Raw genomic sequence first — 15,797 nt, forward strand, 5'->3', positions numbered from 1 at the left:
TCAAACTGCACGCAGAGGCATAAAAATGGTATCCACGAGTTCATCCGGCTCTGGGGAAGTAGATAAAGGGCTTAATTGCCCAAATCCTGAAGTATCCCTTTAAAGGCCCAGTGCTGTAAAAAATTAGATTTTCATATACACTGAGTGTGCAAAACATTAAGAACATCTTCCTAACATTGAGCTGCACCCCCCACCCTAATTTATTTTTTACTAATTTATTGCCACTGGGGCCCACTGGTGTAAGTGCTAAACTGCTTACACTAACGTTACTGCAAGATTGTAGCGGGTCTACTAATGCATTAGTTCTATTCACTCTCCTTTTATGTTGACTATGTCATTACTTTAGCTAATATGGTGACAACAATATAGGCTGTGTGTAGCGTTAAAAAAAAGAAGGTTCTCTCGCCTGGTCACATATAGCAGATGTGTTGTGCGGCAGGTAGCCTAGTGGGTAAGAGCGTTGTGCCAGTAACCGAAAGGTCGCTGGTTCTAATCCCAGAGCCGACTAAGTGAAAAATCTGTTGATGTGCCCTTGAGCAAGGCACTTAACCCTAATTGTTCATGTAAATTACTAAAATTGAAATTGAATTGAAATTGAAGTCCACAAGTGAAGGGAAAAGGTGAGAGGAGGAGAGCGCATAGATGCAAGAAGGAATACAACGTGGCTGCTATGAAAGTTAACTGTGTTTACACGTGATCAGGGGTGTATTCATTCTGCCGAAAAACGGAAGCAAACGGAACGAAACGCAGATAAATGTTACAGCATTTATTGAAAACAGGCTCCAAATGGGTCTTACAGAACATTTTAGTCAGACCAATCTATAACAATTTATATTTACTACGACATAAACATACCTGGATTTGTCCAATAGAAACTCGTTTGCAACTGTTGGAATAATGATTACACCCTAGATCAGCTAGATGCATGTGTCACCTCAGATTTTTCTCTCGACCTGTGTGCAGCTACGTTGTAAACTTTCATTCATAGGCTAGGTTGTAGCAACTAGTGGTGCGCGACTCAGCGGTTTGTTCACCCGCACCCGCCAGCAATTGCTAATAACCCATATGTTATATGTGATAAAGTGAAAATATGAGGCCTGCACTCAACCCTAACCCGCAAATATAGAACATGCGTTATATGCTAGAGTCAAAGACTGCAGAACTATTTTTGACAGGGGTGCAGGACTTTGTTTTGCCTGATTTGGGTATGTTTCGGCTTATAATTTCCGACATTTTGGTAGGCTATTTGTTAGTCAACTTGGCTATAATTATATACATGTAGCTTCTCTTTTGTCATTATATGTTGCCCTATAAGACTAAATAAACCCTTGCTCAACAGAATAATGTAATCGATCGATAGAATAAATTTTGATATCTAGTTGACGACGGTAATGTTCTCTCTTATCTTTCGCGGAGCAGAAGTTTAGGGACTGGGGAGAAAATACAATAAAGCAACAAAAAGAAAGGGGAAAGATTTACTGTGCAAAACGTCCATATAACAGTTGTAAGCAAAAAGAAAGCTGTGAAAACGACCCAACATGTTTCTGATAAGATTTCAGTTCGACTTCGATTAATATTTAAAGTGGTTGAAATACTATCATCTTTTATGATGAAGACAGCACCTCTACAGATCGTATCTAAATGAGCATTGCATTCTCTCAAGAGGCAGAAATAAATCAATCATATTTCTCCACCTATTCCCAAGTCCAAATTTAGCCTACATTGGTGTATAATTTTTCTGCAAGAAATGCATCATTCTGCATTAGTTATTATTAAGGCTATAGCCCTATTCGCACGGGACTAGTATTACTAGAGAACATTGGTTATGTATTTATTACCCCAGAATGTCCATTATCCCAGAGGACGACTCGTCGCGATAAGTTTTTTCCAAACTGCCCCCTGTAGTTATGACGGAAGCCTGGAGTTTTTTCCCCTTGTTGTGAAGATATTTCAACAATACCAGGCGACAACAGGCTACACTGATAACTCGAGCTTGGTTCCCAAGTTTCTAAACCATACCAAACCATCTTTGGTATGGTTTCGCCATAATATTTTAATTGAGTTAGTGTGAACATAATCATTAAGATATTTTAGCGATCCGCAGTAGAAGATGTCCTAAATGCCACCCAGCCTTCAGATGTAAGCTAAACAACTAACTTGCACTTGATATGCGTTTGTAGGCTATGGATGAGAAAGTGAACTTGATCCAAACGTGTAGCTCAGTTGTATGCTGCTTTGCGATCTATTAACAGCAAGGGTTGCATTAAATAGCCACAATATTATTTTATGATGCATTTGGTGATGTTCAATTCATTCGCACAAATCGTATAAACAAAAGCATTCACTATGAAAGTTGATACATGTAGGCCCTTCATATATAGGCTATGCGCAGCACTTTGTTCAATTGATCGAATCAGTTATTGTTTTCTTGCTGAAACTGCGAGCAACACCTGTAAAACTCAGACATTTCTCTCTAAACACAGGGATGTCGATTCGCACAGGACTAGTATTATCAGAGGACTTTGGATTTTGCCAAAAAACAGTAGGTTATTCTGGTTAGTCAATGTCCAGATTTCAGTTTCCATTTCACCCATCTAAACAGTAGGCTACACAGTTCCTTGACATGCCATAGGCCTATTTGAAGTCCCGTCTTGTGGCTGTCGAATTTGTATAGTGCCTCACAATCATCACACATAACATAGCACTGCTATCATCCTCTTTTACCACTTCACCAAATCTTTTCCAAACATTACTTTTCGGGGCATCCCTTCTCTTTATTTTCAACTCTCCTTTCGCAGCTTTTGTCTTATTTAACTAAACTTCCACAATGTCCTTTTTGCCTCTGTGGACTGATGTTAACGTTCCCAAAAACATTATTTGCAATTGGCTGTGTAGACAATTTGGCGCGCTTACAGTTAAGCCCTAAAGTTTAGGTTTATGCACTAATATCAGATAGCCTAAAATAATGAAAGAAAAACCTCAATGTAGACTATATAAATTGCACAATAATTATATATTTATGGATTTCCAAAGGTATTGTTTCTCTCTCCTCTGTAGTGAGGAGAGCAATGTAACCCCTCCTCTGTAGTGAGGAGAGCAACGTAACCCCTCCTCTGTAGTGAGGAGAGCAACATAACCCCTCCTCTGTAGTGAGGAGAGCAACATAACCCCTCCTCTGTAGTGAGGAGAGCAACATAACCCCTCTTCTGTGGTGAGGAGAGCAACGTAAGGAGAGCAACATAACCACCTCTCTGTAGTGAGGAGAGCAACGTAACCATCTCTTCTGTTGTGAGGAGAGCAACCTAACCTCTCTTCTGTTGTGAGGAGAGCAGCATAACCTCTCTTCTGTTGTGAGGAGAGCAGCATAACCTCTCTTCTGTTGTGAGGAGAGCAGCGTAACTCAACACCTCACACACCTAAGGCTGTCTACCGGGTGTCGGAACGACATCAAAGCCTGACTGTGAGTGAGTGTGTTCACAGAAACACAAAGGGAGTGCCCCGGTGTGTGTGTGTGTGACTTCACGTATCAATGCACAGTTGTTGTCACTCTCCCACAGTGGGATGAAGTGCCATTGTCACTGCAGGGCCTGCTTGATCGAGCCACTTCCATTGTGTGTTGACTGCAGGTGAGTGCATGCACCCTCAGGCACAGGCCCCACTGACTACCGTTCTAACACAGACATCCCCACTTCATAGGCCCTTTCCGCCACACCCTGGAGTCCCACAGAAGAGGTTAAGACGGGGACAGTGAGGTTGTGTCCCCTTCATGTGGGTTCACACTTCCCCCCCAAAAAACCTCCTCATCCCTCAACTCACTTTCTTCACTACGGATGGATTGCCAAACTTTGCCTTCAAATTCCCCTTTTTTGGATTAGCGTTCTTTACATCCAAAATAAATACTTTTGGTGTGTATGCCTGTGTGTGTTGCAGTGAGCCGTCTCCTTACCGCTGGGGTTGAATGCCATGCAAGATATGGGTTTGTCATGAGCTGGGAAGTGGGCCACCACTCCCTCTCCATCTGAGTCCTCACTCACCAGGACCTGGAAAAGAGAAAGAGAGAGAGAGAGAGAGATTCACCACAGAGCGGGACAACACATGGACTTCTTATTGCATCTTGCTGTAAGTAAAATAATGGAGAATTAATGTTAAAATCCCATTGGTAAAGAGCATTGCCCCCTTGTGGATGTAATTAGCAATCATCCCAATTAACACCCGAGAGAGGCATGGAATGGCAAGTCATTCAGCAGCAAAAAGAGAACTCTTCTCTCCCTCCCTCTCTTTCTACACTGTCACCGCAGCACTGTACCCATCATCTTCATTCGTATTAATAGGAGCCAGTCCAAACACAAAACAACCTCAGAGCCCAACTGAGCCCTTTATTTCAGACTGGACTAGAGGGAGAGAGGAAAGGGAAGGAGAAAAAAGAAAAGAACAAGGAAAAGGGGTGACATAAGCCAGACCCCTTTTATTACATCAGAGGCACAATGTTGTTCTGTGAGGGAATCCTGCTGAAGCCCTTTGAAAAGGAGAATTAGTGTCGGGGGCTACCTCTGGAGAGTAAACCTATTATACAGGAGGAGTGTGTGTGTGTGTCGTCTGTGTCTGTGTGTGTGTGTGTGTGGGTGTGTAAAGAGGGGTCACCACTTCCAATGAAGGGGTCAACAAACTAATAGTTTGAGTTGGGAGATGTGGCAAGAAAGCAATGCTATCAAAACCTGTATAACACACAGCTATATGCTGAAGTCACACAGAAATCCCCCTTCTTTCCCTCCCTCCCTCCTCTCGCTCTCCCCCTCCTCTCTCTCTTTCTCCTAACTGTGTTTATGTGCAGTGTAGGGTTACTGTAAAATGGGTGGTGACACAGTGCAGACCTGCCTCTGAGGGATTTAGGCCTGGTCTGGAGGAGCCCTCAGGAGACTGGGTTACACACATCCAGGCGCACGCACACACACACACACACACAGCACTGGCATACAGTGTTGTGTGGTCATAGTTTAGGAATTCAATGATTCTTCCACTGCACTGCAATAAAGGCATGGTATGGATTTATAGTAACCTTATGCCCCTTATACATATAGAATATAGCAACAATATGGTGAGCATTACACAGACACATTTTTACATTTACATTTTAGTCATTTAGCAGACGCTCTTATCCAGAGCGACTTACATCAGCAATTAGGGTTAAGTGCCTTGCTTAAGGGCACATCGACAGATTTTTCACCTAGTCGGCTCGGGGATTAGAACCAGCGACCTTTCGGTTACTGGCACAACGCTCTTACCCACTAAGCTACCTGACACCCTTTCACTACCACTAAGGGAGCTAGGAAGAGAGGACTGTGCCAGAAAGAGGATGGAGTACAAGCATCTTGTGAGGTCACTGGTGATGATGAGCAGTGCAGTCATTAAGTCTCCCCACTGCTTAAAAAAGCTGGCGCTGTGGCGAATGCCGAGCTGTGAAAAATATGAGTGAGCAAACAAAATGAATCCCACCTTAGGCCCGAGATACTGTCAGGTGCGTGTGTGGGGTCGGTCGGTATGCTCTTGTGTTTGCTCTAGCAGAGGATAAAATAGGTTTAACCTGGGAGGTTTCTCACCGCACCGCACCACAAAACCCAAAGGTGGGTTTACTGAGGTCAGAAAGGACAAGGAAAAAGGAGGGAGGGAAGAGAGGATGGATAGAGGGGAGGATGAGGGAAGAGAGGATGGATAGAGGTGAGGATGAGGGAAGAGAGGATGGAGAATCTGTTCTGATAGAACCGTTGTGTGTGTAATAGGGCCTTGAATGTGAGAAGTGTAAACATGTAGGGCTGTAGCCCAGTAAATGTGACACTCTATCAAAGATCCTTTACAAGGAAACGGACACCTGGGAATATTTTCTGGTTACCCACAACGCACCAGTAAAAAACACTTCTCACTCTGATGAGAGAATGTCTAGAGACAGAGTTCAGTTTGGCGCAAACAAAGAACAGCTGTGCTGAGAAAAGATGTGGATGTATGTAACTGAAAGAGGAAGAGTTGATGTGGTTCTTTATTTTGTGTTAAATCATTCAATCTCTATGGCCTGGTCTTCTGGGACCTGTGCCAAAAGCAGGAAGAGACTCATTATCATATGATGTATCTAGCTGCCAGTGGCAGTCTACTGAGATACAGTAGGTTGGGCCTGTTTATAAGCTAGTGATGACACATTATTATCAGGTGAGAATTATTGTTCAAACAACAACAACCCCTATAATGTTACTACATACACAAAAAGCAACCAAGATGTATGTTTCACTTTGTACAATTTTTCAACATTACTTCAGAGCCATGGTCCATAACACCAAGGGTAAGACACACAGTAATACCTGTACCTCTCCGACAACATCCTTTTAACTCCACATTGTGTGAGAACTATTTTTTGCACTATTCTTTCTTCCATTTCTGGTTGCAGAACATTTATATTTTCTTACCGTTACTTCAGAAGGGGATTTAACACTGTTGGAGAGCCAGGGTCTATGCCTTAGTGATCACACATACCTGTCCCTCTCCGACGTTGTGTGTGTCGATGACAGTGATGACTCCAGGGGCATGGGGGCTTCGGCGGGTGGTGCTGTGGGGGGTAGCACCCTCCTCATCGGGGGCGCCAGTGGGTAGAGTACCAGCTAGCTGGGTCACCACCTTCCCCACCATGGTGAGACCAGTCTTTAGGGTCTAACCAGAACGACAAGGGAAAGGGGGAGGGAGAGCGAGAGCGGCGCATATAAAGAGGGGGGAGAAGAGGAGAGAGAGGGGGGAGGTGGAGAATAGCAGGAAACAAACATCAGATTTGGCTCATTGTCATAAACCGACTAGAGACACTTCCAATAAAGAAGACACCAGTATGTCTGTTTGACTATGGGGATCTGGGAGAGGAGTGTTGATCAATATAGAATGACTGTCTACGTGTGCCTATGAGTGAGTGTGTGTGTGTGTGTGTGTGTGAGAGAGAGAGAGAGAGAAACCGGCTATTTGCTCAATGCTATCAGCTGCTGATGATGATGATGATGTGGAGTGCTGAAACAGCAGGAGCCGAGTGTCTGCCACCAGTCTCTCCTCCCCAGTCTCCCCCCTCAGCCCTACACAGATCAATGGCTCCTGTTTGGATTAGCACTAAAACCTCACACTGCAGTGATTAGAAAACACATTAGTGTTGATCAATTAGGAGCCAAACGCCCTGTTTCATTATTGATGGGGCTCCGAGCAATTTACACACACCAGTCTGTTAGTGGGCTGGGTGGAGTCGCCAAGTGAGGGTGTGTGTGATGCAAAGACCCAACAAATGAGAGGCGCCACGCGGTATTGACAGTGCTGCCTGGCCTGAATGCCTGATTAGGTTCACCGGGGCCCCTTTGCGCTGACACACACACACACACACAGTATACGGACTCCATTAGCTCAGTGTAGCGGTGAGATAGACTCCACTTAAGCAGCACTATCCATTTCCTTGAGCCTGGCCTGGCCCTGGCCACAGAGGTGTTTTTGAGTCAGACACCCTGGCTAGGCCCAGAGCCTCCACACTGATGCAGAGCATCACACAGTCAGACAATGAGCAGGTTTGCTTTATGTTTACATTCCAGTGATTAGTATGAGGAACAATAATACAGCTGGAATTATGCGCTGTTATAAAATGTTATTTCCTATAAAAGGCTAGGAAATACTCCCCAAATACTCCCCCCTGAGTGCTCCCTCTACACCTCCTCAAAGTCTCTGGACAGCAGCACTCAGTCTGAGTGTTGCGTTGTAGACCGGAGGAGGGGGGATGGGGGTGAAAATATTGAGATTATAATATATAGTTTTAAACGGCGGCTGCAGACAATCCGTCTGCATATCGGGACCCCTTAACCTCATTTCCCCCTCTCTCCGCTAGCCAGGCTAACACTTTAGCGCTGCTGCCGCTGCTCTTTTTGATATATGCCGCCATTAGCGGCTAATGGGACTTCTATCACGCTAGCTGTTAGCGCTCATTAAGGAGAGAGGGAGGGAGAGACCATGGGAATAACTCTGACCCGAGGGGTCTTCATAAATCAATTAGGGTTCCCCTTTGCGGACTTGGATAAGACAGGAGACTGGAACCATATGAGTAAAGTGCTGCACTATGCTAGTAGCGCGTGTTAGCTTAGCCGCTACATCAACAGAGCGGAGGGGTATAAATTCAGCTTGGTATCAAAGGGCTTAACAGTTTGCGTAGCCTGGCGGTGCTCTCCAGCTGAGAGGAGTATTACAGGGGCTGTGTCACATATTGCAGCACAGTATACAGTACAGGATGGAACCCCCTACAGACACACACACACAGGGACCATAGAAATGAGTTAAGATGCTCATAGACTCTCAAGGCCTGTGTCTGGGTTATGATATAGAGTCTCATAATGGTGTCTGACTCACAGGGGAAAGCCAGGGTGGATCCAATATCACTTCTCAGAAATGTACAGATGTAGATGATTTTATTACAACCATTGAGGTGGAGGGAGGTGTGTGTGTTTGACTTACTTTAGCAGCGCTGATGACTGTAGCTGTGTAAGACTGGGCATTGTCCCCGCAGGCACCGCCTCGAGACTGGTGACACCGGATCAACTGGAGGGAGGGGGGAGACACACAGAAAGAGACACAGAAAGAGACAGAGAGAGAGAGATCAAGCGCAAAACATAGATAAGAAATACATTATCATCCTCCTCCTGCACCTGAGGCCAACCAGGAACAGAATATGAGTGGCAGAACATTAAAAACACTCCTCTCCTATCCCACTGTCATAGTAACAAGTAGTCAGTGACCCATCTGTCAATTGCTTAAGTGGCCGAGCGTAATCAGAAAACTACCAGCCACAATTATCCATTCAACGTATTACAAGAGTGCGTAGAGCGGACTTGCTTTTGGAAAATACAAAAATCCTATTAAATGGACATAAAAAACATACATCTGTTGGTTTTCAGATGTTATCATTTCTAGTGGTCTCTTCTTGGAATGAGTTGTACTGAGAGATTAAAGAAAAAAATATATATATAATTCTGGAGGATTGTAAATATGGTGTTGTGATAAGTACATACGAGATGGATGGGTGTGTGTATTCAGTGTGTGTGTGAGTGTGTATATTCAGTGTGTGTGTGTGTGCGCCTGTGTCCTACCTTATTCTCAGCGTAGGCTAGCCAGCGTCCTCCCAGTGCTATGGGGTTTAGGTTGGGGCCCGGACAGGGAAAGCAGCCTGAAAACACACAGGAGGAAACATACATTTATTGAAGGTGAAATCCATACTTTTTCCATACCCTACAACCGCAGGACAAATTGGATACACAATTGAGGCTGACACAACACAGTCACACCATTTGATCTACACCAATCAAGGCATAAAAATCATGACTATGTATCTCAAATGGAATGCCCTGGGATTACCTAACTTTAACATGTTCCCTTTTAGAAGTTGTAGAAACAGTGAATGCTGATAATGCTGCTGTGGATATTTGCTTTAGAAGTCAAGCGTTCCTCTCCTTCGAGAGTGTCTCGGTCTCTCTTAAAGCCTTAATGTGTTTGAGAGGGGAAAGTGGATCACTGTGTGTGTGTGTGTGCTTTAGTAGTTCCCATAGGGATCAGTGTGTCTGCCAGTCAATCTAGACAGGAGCCGTCCCCACTTTATTGGGTGCCACAGAATCCATTAGGTCATAATGTGGCTCTAAGTAAAAAGAAACACACACACACACACACACACACACACAAAAGCTCAGCATAAATACAAATGGACGTCAACACACATACAGAAGATGAGGACAAACGGCCCATAAATTCACAAGCGGATCAGCTATCAGTATACAGTGCATTCGGAAAGTATTCAGACCCCTTGACTTTTTACACATTCTGTTACGTTACAGCCTTATTCTAAAATGGATTAAATAAAAATAAATCTTCATCAATCTACACACAATACCCCATAATGACAAAGCGAAATCATGTTTTTTGAAATTTTTTCAAATGTATAAAAAACAAAAACAGAAATAGCTTATTTACATACAGTGCCTTGTAAAAGTATTCATCCCCCTTGGCGTTTTTCCTATTTTCTTGCATTACAACCGGTCATTTTAAATAGATTTTTATTTGGATTTCATGTAATGGACATACACAAAATAGTCCAAATTGGTTAAAAAAAACGAAAAAAAAAAACTTATTTCTACAAATTCTAAAAAATAAATAACGGAAAAGTGGTGCGTGCATATATATTCACCCCCTTTGCTATGAAGCCCCTAAATAAGATCTGGTGCAACCAATTACCTTCAGAAGTCACATAATTAGTTAAATAAAGTCCACCTGTGTGCAATCTAAGTATCACATGATCTGTCACATGATCTCAGTATATAGCGAGAGTTGCACCCCTTCTCAAAAAACCAACACTCGATCCCTCTGATGTCAACAACTACAGACCAGTATCCCTTCTTTCTTTTCTTTCCAAAACTATTGAGCGTGCCGTCTTTAGCCAACTCTCTTGCTATCTCTCTCAGAATGACCTTCTTGATCCAAACCAGTCAGGTTTCAGGACTGGTCATTCAACTGAGACTGCTCTTCTCTGTGTCACGGAGGCTCTCCGCACTGCTAAAGCTAACTCTCTCTCCTCTGCCCTTGTCCTTCTAGACCTGTCTGCTGCCTTTGATACTGTGAACCATCAGATCCTCCCTCTCCACCCTCTCCGAGCTGGGCATCTCCGGCGCGGCTCACTCTTGGATTGCGTCCTACCTGACCGGTCGCTCCTACCAAGTGGCGTGGCGAGAAGCTGTCTCCGCACCACGTGCTCTCACCACTGGTGTCCCCCAGGGCTCAGTTCTAGGCCCTCTCCTATTCTCGCTATACACCAAGTCACTTGGCTCTGTCATATCCTCACATGGCCTCTCCTATCATTGCTACGCTGACGATACACAACTAATCTTCTCCTTTCCCCCTTCTGATAACCAGGTGGCGAATCGCATCTCTGCATGTCTGGCAGACATATCAGTATGGATGATGGATCACCACCTCAAGCTGAACCTTGGCAAGACGGAGCTGCTCTTCCTGCCGGGGAAGGACTGCCCGTTCCATGATCTCGCCATCACGGTTGACAACTCCGTTGTGTCCTCCTCCCAGAGTGCGAAGAGCCTTGGCGTGACCCTGGACAACACCCTGTCGTTCTCCGCTAACATCAAGGCGGTGACCCGATCCTGTAGGTTCATGCTCTACAACATTCGGAGAGTACGACCCTGCCTTACACAGGAAGCGGCACAGGTCCTAATCCAGGCACTTGTCATCTCCCGTCTGGATTACTGCAACTCGCTGTTGGCTGGGCTCCCTGCCTGTGCCATTAAACCCCTACAACTCATCCAGAATGCCGCAGCCCGTCTGGTGTTCAACCTTCCCAAGTTCTCTCACGTCACCCCGCTCCTCCGCACACTCCACTGGCTTCCAGTTGAAGCTCGCATCTGTTACAAGACCATGGTGCTTGCCTATGGAGCTGTGAGGGGAACGGCACCTCCGTACCTTCAGGCTCTGATCAGTCCCTACACCCAAACGAGGGCATTGCGTTCATCCACCTCTGGCCTGCTGGCTCCCCTTCCTCTGCGGAAGCATAGTTCCCGCTCAGCCCAGTCAAAACTGTTCGCTGCTCTGGCACCCCAATGGTGGAACAAGCTTCCTCACGACGCCAGGACAGCGGAGTCACTCACCACCTTCCGGAGACATTTGAAACCCCACCTCTTTAAGGAATACCTGGGATAGGATAAAGTAATCCTTCTACCCCCCCCCAAAAAAAAAATAATAATAATAATAATTGTAAAGTGGTTATCCCACTGGCTATAGGGTGAATGCACCAATTTGTAAGTCGCTCTGGATAAGAGCGTCTGCTAAATGACGTAAATGTAAATGTATATATACACACCTGTTCTGAAAGGCCCCAGAGTCTGCAACACCACTAAGCAAGGGGCACCACCAAGCAAGCGGCACCATGAAGACCAAAGAGCTCTCCAAACAGGTCAGGGACAATGTGGAGAAGTACAGATCAGGGTTGGGTTATAAAAAAAATATCAGAAACTTTGAACATCCCACGGAGCACCATTAAATCCATTATTAAAAAATTGAAAGAATATGGCACCACAACAAACCTGCCAAGAGAGGGCCGCCCACCAAAACTCACGGACCAGGCAAGGAGGACATTAATCAGAGAGGCAACAAAGAGACCAAAGAGACCAAAGATAACCCTGAAGGAGCTGCAAAGCTCCACAGCAGAGATTGGAGTATCTGTCCATAGGACCACTTTAAGCCGTACACACCACAGAACTGGGCTCTACGGAAGAGTAGCCAGAAAAAAGCCATTGCTTAAAGAAAAAAATAAGCAAACACGTTTGGTGTTCACCAAAAGACATGTGGGAGACTCCCCAAACATATGGAAGAAGGTACTCTGGTCAGATGAGACTAAAATTGAGCTTTTTGGGCATCAAGGAAAACGCTATGTGTGGCGCAAACCCAACACCTGTCATCACCCCGAGAATACCATCCCCACAGTGAAGCATGGTGGTGGCAGCATCATGCTGTGGGGATGTTTTTCATCGGCAGGGACTGGGAAACTGGTCAGAATTGAAGGAATGATGGATGGCGTTAAATACAGGGAAATTCTTGAGGGAAACCTGTTTCAGTCTTCCAGAGATTTGAGAATGGGACAGAGGTTCACCTTCCAGCAGACAATGACCCTAAGCATACTGCTAAAGTAACACTTGAGTGGTTTAAGGGGAAACATTTAAATGTCTTGGAATGGCAAAGTCAAAGCCCAGACCTCAATCCAATTGAGAATATGTGGTATGACTTAAAGATTGCTGTACACCAGCGGAACCCATCCAACTTGAAGTTGCTGGAGCAGTTTTGCCTTGAAGAATGTGCAAAAATCCCAGTGGCTTGATGTGCCAAGCTTATAGAGACATACCCCAAGAGACTTGCAGCTGAAATTGCTGCAAAAGGTGGCTCTACAAAATATTGACTTTGGGGGGGTGAATAGTTATGCACGCTCAAGTTCTGTTTTTTTGTCTTATTTCTTGTTTGTTTCACAAAAAAAAAAAAATTGTATCTTCAAAGTGGTAGGCATGTTGTGTAAATCAAATGAAACAAACCCCCTATAAATCCATTTTAATTCCAGGTTGTAAGGCAACAAAATAGGAAAAATTCCAAGGGGGGTGAATACTTTCGCAAACCACTAAGTACTCAGACCCTTTGCTAGAAGACTCGAAATTGAGCTCAGGAGCATCATGTTTCCATTCTACAACTTGATTGGAGTCCACCTGTGGTAAATTCAATTGATTGGACATGATTTGGAAAGGCACACACCTGTTTATATAAGGTCCCACAGTTGTCAGTGCATCTGTGACATTCGCCGAATACAACAGGTGTAGACCTTACAGTGAAATGCTTACTTACAAGCCCTTGACCAACAATGCAGTTAAAAAATAAAATAAGTGTTAAGTAAAAAATAGATAAGTAAAAATAAAAATAAATACCAGCAGTAAAATAACAGTAGGGAGGCTATATACACATTTTCTATAGGATTGAGGTCAGGGCTTTGTGATGGCCACTCCAATACCTTGACTTTGTTGTCCTTAAGCCATTTTGCCACAACTTTGGAAGTATGCTTGGGGTCATTGTCCATTTGGAAGACCCATTTGCGACCAAGCTTTAACTTCCTGACTGATGTCTTGAGATGTTGCTTCAATATATCCACATAATTTTCCTTCCTCATGCTGCCATCTATTTTGTGAAGTGCACCAGTCCCTCCTGCAGCAAAGCACCCCCACAGCATTATGCTGCCACCCCCGTGCTTCACGGTTGGGATGGTGTTCTTCGGCTTGCAAGTAACCACCTTTTTCCTCCAAACATAACGATGGTCATTATGGCCAAACAGTTCTATTTTTGTTTCATCAGACCAAAGGACATTTCTCCAAAACGTACGATCTTTGTCCCCATGTGCAGTTGCAAACCGTAGTCTGGCTTTTTTATGGCGGTTTTGGAGCAGTGGCTTCTTCCTTGCTGAGCGGCCTTTCATGTTATGTCAATATAGGACTTGTTTTACTGTGGATATAGATACTTTTGTACCCGTTTCCTCCAGCATCTTCACAAGGTCCTTTGCTATTGTTCTGGGATTGATTTGCACTTTTCGCACCAAAGTACGTTCATCTCTAGGAGACAGAATGCGTGTCCTTCCTGAGCGGTATGATGGCTGCGTGGTCCCATGGTGTTTATACCTGCGTACTATTGTTTGTACAGATGAACGTGGTACCTTCAGGCGTTTGGAAATTGCTCCCAAGGATGAACCAGACTTGTGGAGGTCTACATTTTTTTTTGCTGAGGTCTTGGCTGATTTATTTTGATTGTCCCATGATGTCAAGCAAAGAGGCACTGAGTTTGAAGGTAGGCCTTGAAATACATCCACAGGTGGTCCTCTGTAGCTCAATTGGTAGAGCATGGCGCTTGTAACGCCAGGGTAGTGGGTTCGATCCCCGGGACCACCCATACGTAAAAATGTATGCGCACATGACTGTAAGTCGCTTTGGATAAAAGCGTCTGCTAAATGGCATATTAAGGTACACCACCAATTGACTCAAATGATGGTCAATTAGTCTAAGGCCATGACATCATTTTCTGGAATTTTCCAAGCTGTTTAAAGGCACAGTCAACTTAGTGTATGTAAACTTCTGACCCACTGGAATTGTGATACAGTGAATTATAAGTGAAATAATCTGTCTGTAAACAATAGTTGGAAAAATTACTTGTGTCATGCACAAAGTAGATGTCCTAACCGACTTGCCAAAACTATAGTTTGTTAACAAGAAATGTGTGGAGTGGTTGAAAAACTAGTTTTAATGACTCCAACCTAAGTGTATGTAAACTTCCGACTTCAACTGTACATGTAGGTAGAGGTAAGGTATAGATAATACATAGATATAGATAATACATAGATAATACAATGCAAATAGTCTGGGTAGTCATTTGATTAGATGTTCAGGAGTCTTATGGCTTGGGGGTAGAAGCTGTTAAGAAGCCTTTTGGACCTAGACTTGGCGCTTGGGTACCGCTTGCCGTGCGGTAGCAGAGAGAACAGTCTATGACTAGGATGGCTGGAGTCTTTGGCAATTTCTAGGGCCTTCCTCTGATGCCGCCTGGTATAGAGGTCCTGGATAGCAGGAAGCTTGGCCAAAGTGCTGTACTCCAGAGTTCCTCTGTGGAGATGGGAGAACCTCCCAGAAGGACAATCATCTCTGCAGCACTCCACCAAATCAGGCCTTTATGGTAGAGTGGCCAGACAGAAGCCACTCCTCAGTAAAAGGCGCATGATAGCCCGCTTGGAGTTTGCCAAAAGGCACCTAAAGGACTCTCAGACCATGAGAAACAAGATTCTCTGGTCTGATGAAACCAAGACTGCACTCTTTGGCCTGAATGCCAAGCGTCACGTCTGGAGGAAACCTGGCACCATCCCTACGGTGACGCATGGTGGTGACAGCATCATGCTGTGGGGATGTTTTGCAGCGGCAGGGACTGGGAAACTAGTCGGGATCGAGGGAAAGATGAACGGCGCAAAGTACAGAGAGATCCTTGATGAAAACCTGCTCCAGAGCACTCAGGACCTCAGACTGGGGCGAAGGTTCACCTTCCAACAGGACAATGACCCTAAGCACACAGCCATGGTAACGCAGTAGTGGCTTCAGGACAAGTCTCTGAATGTCCTTGAGTGGCCCAGCCAGAGCCCGGACTTGAACCCGATCGAACATCTCTGAAGAGACCTGAAAATT

General features: G+C 44.7%; 1 protein-coding gene across 6 annotated transcripts in view; it reads right to left on the minus strand.

The window, feature by feature from the left end:
* The window catches only part of LOC121566650 (BCAS3 microtubule associated cell migration factor-like), a 268,998-nt gene that overhangs the window by 217,774 nt on the left and 35,427 nt on the right, over positions 1-15,797 (minus strand). For 5 of the 6 annotated variants that reach the window (XM_045213787.1, XM_045213789.1, XM_045213790.1 and 2 more), the window contains exons 10-13: positions 9,141-9,217; positions 8,509-8,592; positions 6,520-6,693; positions 3,947-4,040 (exon numbers count right to left, since the gene is read on the minus strand). In XM_045213787.1, coding sequence (XP_045069722.1) covers positions 3,947-4,040; positions 6,520-6,693; positions 8,509-8,592; positions 9,141-9,217 — 429 coding nt within the window. The remainder of the gene's footprint in view (positions 1-3,946; positions 4,041-6,519; positions 6,694-8,508; positions 8,593-9,140; positions 9,218-15,797) is intronic. The other variant, XM_045213788.1, reaches the window with a different exon arrangement.

The sequence above is a fragment of the Coregonus clupeaformis genome, chromosome 5 (assembly GCF_020615455.1).
Source record: "Coregonus clupeaformis isolate EN_2021a chromosome 5, ASM2061545v1, whole genome shotgun sequence".
NCBI classification, from domain to species: Eukaryota; Metazoa; Chordata; class Actinopteri; order Salmoniformes; family Salmonidae; genus Coregonus; species Coregonus clupeaformis.